The sequence below is a fragment of the Gavialis gangeticus genome, unplaced genomic scaffold (assembly GCF_001723915.1).
Source record: "Gavialis gangeticus isolate Ggan-Ray unplaced genomic scaffold, GavGan_comp1, whole genome shotgun sequence".
In the NCBI taxonomy this organism is placed as follows: Eukaryota; Metazoa; Chordata; order Crocodylia; family Gavialidae; genus Gavialis; species Gavialis gangeticus.
Genome location: NW_017728955.1, coordinates 252,447 through 258,026, shown reverse-complemented (window position 1 = coordinate 258,026; position 5,580 = coordinate 252,447). Strand labels below are relative to the sequence as shown.

At 38.2% G+C, this 5,580-nt stretch overlaps 1 protein-coding gene across 1 annotated transcript in view; it reads left to right on the top strand.

The window, feature by feature from the left end:
• Positions 1-5,580, top strand: part of PGM2L1 (phosphoglucomutase 2 like 1) — a 93,512-nt gene that overhangs the window by 50,033 nt on the left and 37,899 nt on the right. The window contains exons 3-5 of the mRNA XM_019504233.1: positions 934-1,040; positions 3,082-3,166; positions 4,049-4,132. Coding sequence (XP_019359778.1) covers positions 934-1,040; positions 3,082-3,166; positions 4,049-4,132 — 276 coding nt within the window. The remainder of the gene's footprint in view (positions 1-933; positions 1,041-3,081; positions 3,167-4,048; positions 4,133-5,580) is intronic.

Genomic DNA, 5,580 nt, shown 5'->3' with positions numbered 1-5,580 from the left:
AAGAATGAAATATGCTGAGTTTGAAGACTTCAGTATGGAAGTAATGGCCAAACTTGAAGGTAATAAGATGTATTATGGGAGAACCTATATGGAGGTATCTAAGCGGAGAAGTCACATCCAGCAGAAATGTCAATTTTACAGCCTTTAAATACCCAAATGAAGCAAAGGTTTCAGCCCAAGAAGGGAGCAGGCTGGAGATGGAGTCATCAGTGGCCTTGAAAGTCCATGTAACTTCTGAATAGCGAACTTTCCTTAAATGTATGATGGAGACTTAGCACCTGTCTCTTCTTCAGAGGAAGAGTCCTTACTCTATTACATGTATTGTAGCTGGAAGCTGTGTTGAAAGAAAGATTTATTTCAGATCGGAAGTGAGAAGTAGTATGTCTCCTGTTCCGTAGATTATGGTATGAAAGCCTGAGTTAAGTGAACTCTTTATTTAACAAATGGAGTTTGTTTTTTATGAATTGCTTAATGGCATATTTGAAGAGTGGGTTGAAAACAATGTTCTCATCCTTCAGATTGCACTCAAAAGATTTACCAGCAGTAACCTTCCATTCATGCTTTCTGGCCACCTAAGTCAAGTCATAGTATTATTTCTACCTGCCGACTAGATTCTTGTGAGTATTTGCAAAGGAGTACACTTTAGGAATAAAAAGAAATGCAAAACTCTAAAACTCTTGGTTCAGAGATGATACCTATTATTATTTTATTAGGAACGATCATTATATTTTATTAATTATAATTATATTAATTAATATTTAGTAGGAATACAAATGTGCTTATACTGTGAATAACCCTGAAACTTTGTTTGAACAGATATTTATGCATGGTTTATCCAACTCTAGTGAAGTTAGAGCATCTTATTTCTACTGTTGTGGCATTTGTGTGCACTTTAATGCACCTAACTGCATGGTTTCTCCTTTTTCTCTGCAGGGGATATACAAATATCTCGAGAGGTGTTTTTCAGACTTCAAGCAGAGAGGCTTTGTTGTTGGATACGATACACGAGGTCAGGTGACCAGCAACTGCAGCAGTAAGAAGTATGAGTATTGATTACATTTGAAAGACTAGCAATTCAGTTGTGGTTGAGATGTTTCTTTTAATTTTTTTCCAGACAAATGAGGATATAGCTATAGATCAGGAATTGAGCATATACTGCTTGTTTTGATTTCAGTATTGCCGATGATTGCCCATCACAAACCAGGGGCCCCTTATGCAAGTTGCTGCTTTGTGCGAGAGGATTGAAGTGTGAATGCAAATTCAGAATGCCACGCTTGTCGCTCGAGTAATGAAAATCTGTTGCGAATGTGGCTGGATAGAATATTAGTACAGGCAGTACTCAACTTGCAGTGTTTCGAGTTAGAACGCTGACACCCTGTTTCAACTTTACAATGCCACTTTCGACTTACAACGCTTGATCCGATGCGACGCCGTGCCAGCGAACAGGTTCGCTGCGTCTCTCATCTCCCTGGAGAACATCTGTCCAAAGTTCCTTGGACACTTTCTTTAAGAAAGCAGACAAGGCTCCAGAAAAACCTGCAGCCAAGACTCGTGAGAAGACTCCTGCCAAGAACCCTTCAAAAAGTCCAGCAAAGTCATCTCAAAGAAGTCCTTCCAAATTAATATGATTGCTGTTTACAATATAAATACATCAGTGTAGCTATACTACTCGTCTATAATTGATCCAATACAAAACTGGGGTATTTTTGGTTAAAATAGGGTATCAGGCCTGGGTTCAGGAACCGATCTCCCATTTATAATATTGTTTCTTACGAGAAGATTGGTTCCAAGTTGCAACGTTTCGACTTAAGACGTGGTTTTCAGGAACCAGTTGTGTTGCAAGTCCAAGGACTGCCTGTATAAAAATTATCACATGATTTTGACCTTACTACCATTCTTACTTAAATTGCCACTCAAGGAAGCAAATCCTCTGTTAGCACACAACAGCTAAATATTTTAATACCTCTCTCTCTGTACATTATCCACCCAATACATGAACAGAGTAAACTTATATTACAGAATCTTGAAGCCATATACCCTGTTTGTTTGCTAAATAGTCCAATTCTGTGAATTTCGTATTAAGTTTTAATTACCAAGCTGCATATATTTCTTTGGCTATAAATATTTGGTCTGAAGCTGTAGCTTCCATTTCAGTTTAATTTAAGGGGTTTTTGGATTAAAGGTCTCCTCTTACCCAAAGCGAAAGATTATTTTGACTGATCTCTGTACTGACTGCAAAGCAGATAACATGATGCGAGTATCCAGCCCTTGCAGCTGTTTTGAGACAGATTAGAAGAAGACTGCATGCTGTCTTGTTAAAGTATTATTGATCTGCTTTATGAGAATCCTCTAAAACTGCTGAACAAGACTATGTAAACCTCTAGGTTTACTCTGTTCAATGCCTACATGTGTTTTTTATCTTCTGAAAATCTTTTCTTGTAGGAATTTAGCATTTTTAAAAGGGAAAATGTACCCAGGAGCTCAACTCTGCATTTTTCCAATTAGCAGTAGTTCATAGTTAATCAGGTGATATGACCTTTTGTCTTTGTACTATTAAACTAAAATCAGTCAGTCTTCAAGGAGGCACTTCAGTATAACAGAATAGGGAAATTGCTCCCTTGGAGCCTATGTTGTAATTATAGGCATGGCGTAATAAGTGAAAGTGGTAAGCAATGGAAGGTAATAGAATAAAAGTGAAATGGAGGTGATATTACTATCAAATGGGGCTTAGGTTTTTTAGGTGGATTTCTTCGAAGTGTTGCTATTTGCTTTATGTTCCACAGATTGAATCAAAGCTAAACATGTGGTTAGTTCTGTTTTAATGAATTTTGTGTTTATACATTGTAACAGGTACTAATGAATAAAGAAGAATTAGAGACTTGCATCCCTGGAAAACAGTGTTGTCCATAGCAAGATGATCTAAATTAAACCTACATTTATATTACAGCAGTTTCCTTAATCATAAGTCTCCTGTTTTGAAGAGAAGCAGGAAAAGAATATGTCTTTGAAGTTTGGCTTTTGAAAAGTATTGTGGGGAACAGGGTTAACTGAGGGTTTTTTGTGTGTGTTCCTTTTTAATAGACTTGCAAAACTCACCGCAGCAGTCCTGCTTGCTAAAGATGTTCCAGTGTACTTGTTTTCAACTTATGTCCCTACACCTTTTGTGGTAAGTTTTGTTCAGTCATACAGCTGGTGTTTTTCCAACATTTAGACCTTCCACATTAAATAAAAGTATTTATTCTTATCAGAAAGCTGGAATTTAAATGACACAATAGAGGACATTTGGAAAGCTTGGTTCCTTAGGAAGACTTTAAAAATCATAGGGCTCAATCCTTCGCTCTCTGTATCTAGTATTTAAAAACCGAAGTAAATTTCTTAATTTATGTAGATACTCCAGAGAAAAAATATGTTGCCAAAAGCAAAATTTTGTCTGTAGTAAGTATGAAGTGACCTGTATTCCATCTGTGTTTCTGCCTTGCAAAAAGTTACAAGTATAGGTAGTCCTGGTCAGTTCGGTAGGAATATGCGTGTGGAAGCATTTGAAGGATTAGGCATTCTAGATGGTGATTTTTTTCTTCTCCCCAGCTATATAACTTTAAATAGATTTCTAACTATAGTTGTTAGTAGGTGTTTCTGTGCAGTCTTTCGTGGATACGGTGTGGATATAGATTCCTTGATAGCTACTCGAATATTTTTAAGTCCTCTCATATATGCACAAGTGGAGGCTTTTCTGTTTTGTAAGCTGTTGAAAAGCTGTATGCCTGGGAGTACTTTTTAAAAAGTCTTTTTTATCTATTCTGGAAATAAGGTAACATCCAGTGGAATAGTAATATTCAGAACATTTTCACTTCAAAATCATTGCCATTAACAGAACACAAAAAGGGTTCTGGGTGTTCTGATGTGGCATCTTTGAATTCAGTTGGTGAAATTTAAGAACGCACATTAATTCACTCTCTAACCAGATGAAATATTACTGTCTTGACACCTTAATTGTACTTATGTCGGCACCATAGTAGCTGAGTAAATTTAAATTGCTGTTTTCTTTCAGCCCTATGCTGTTCAGCAGCTCAAAGCTGTTGCTGGTGTAATGATTACAGCATCCCATAACCGTAAAGAGGATAATGGATACAAGGTAAGCTGTGGGCACTTATTTGGTAACTTTTGTCAGATAAGCTAGATCCTTGGTAAATATATTTATCACCCAGATGCTCAGCATTTAGCCCTTTTATAAAAACTAAAATATTTACAGATATACAAATGGCTGCTTCTGGAGTATATCTGCAAGAAAGGAGGAAAAAGTAACATTAAATAAAACTTTCTGTCCTGCTGGCTTCTGAATTGTACCTACAATTTAGTCTTTTTAAGAATAAAAACAACGAAGTTATGAAGTCCACTGGGTGTCTGGAGTACAGTCCATTTACTGATCCCATTCATTAAGAGACTAGTCAATAGCTGAAGTGATTCTGAGACCCCAATTTAAAGAACATTTGTTTCCCAAGCTGGTAGCCTAAGGCTGAATTTAGGGAGATGCTTCTACTTTTTATAGAGAGCTTTTGGTTTCCAGATCCATACTTATGAGTGCATAAAAAGGGTACTTGTTTAAAGCCCAAGCCTGCGGTTGGAGTTGTGTTGAACCAAACTATGCTCTGCTTAAAATCAGAGGACTTCATTTGTCATTTTTTGCTAGCTTGAAGTCCTGTAACCTGCCACAATATAAAGTGCTGATATTAAGCTGCCTTATAGGTCTAGGGGTATGATTCTTGCTTAAGGTGCAAGAGGTCTTGGGTTCAAATCCAGGATAAGCCCACTTTTTGTTTGAGAGTAGGTTCAGGCTGGACATTAGAAGGCACTACTTCACTGTCAGGGCAGCCAGGATCTGGAACCAACTTCCAAGAGAAGTGGTGCTGGCTCAATCCTCTGTGGTCTTTAAGAGGAGGCTTGATAATTACCTAGCTGGGGTCTTATGAGCCCAGTATTCTCTCCTGCCCAGGGCAGGGGGTTGGACTTGAAGATCTACTTAGGTTCCTTCCGACCCTACATCTGTGAATCTACATTTTATTAATTTCCTTTTTTGTAATTCTTTATATAGGCACTTGTCCAGCGTGAGAGTTGGAACCAAACTAGACATTTAAAAATAAGCTTTCTAAAAAGAACATCTCTGATGTTTGATAGGTGGTACTCTTTCATTGTAGAACTGTTTAAAAGTGGTGTGAACTTTGCTTATGAAATGAATTTTTTCTAGGGCTGTCAAGTAATCTCTGTTAATATACGCAATTAATATGTTAAATGGTTCTTGTGTTTAATTTTTTTAACTCATTAATTGCACACATGGTTTTGGAGCCTGCACTGGGGCTCTGCTCTGCCGCCGTCATTGCTGCCTCCAGGTCTCCCAGCGGGGCAGCAGTGACAGGGCAGAAGACAGCAAGGCAGCCTGTGCATGGACTGCAAGCTGCTGTAGCAGGAAGTGTGGGGGGGCACACAGACAGACACATGAGCAGCCACAGTATGCCCACAGCCAGGGATGCATTCAGGTGGCATGTAGAACAGTGCCCTGCCAGTAAGTCTGTGGAGGGGAAAAGG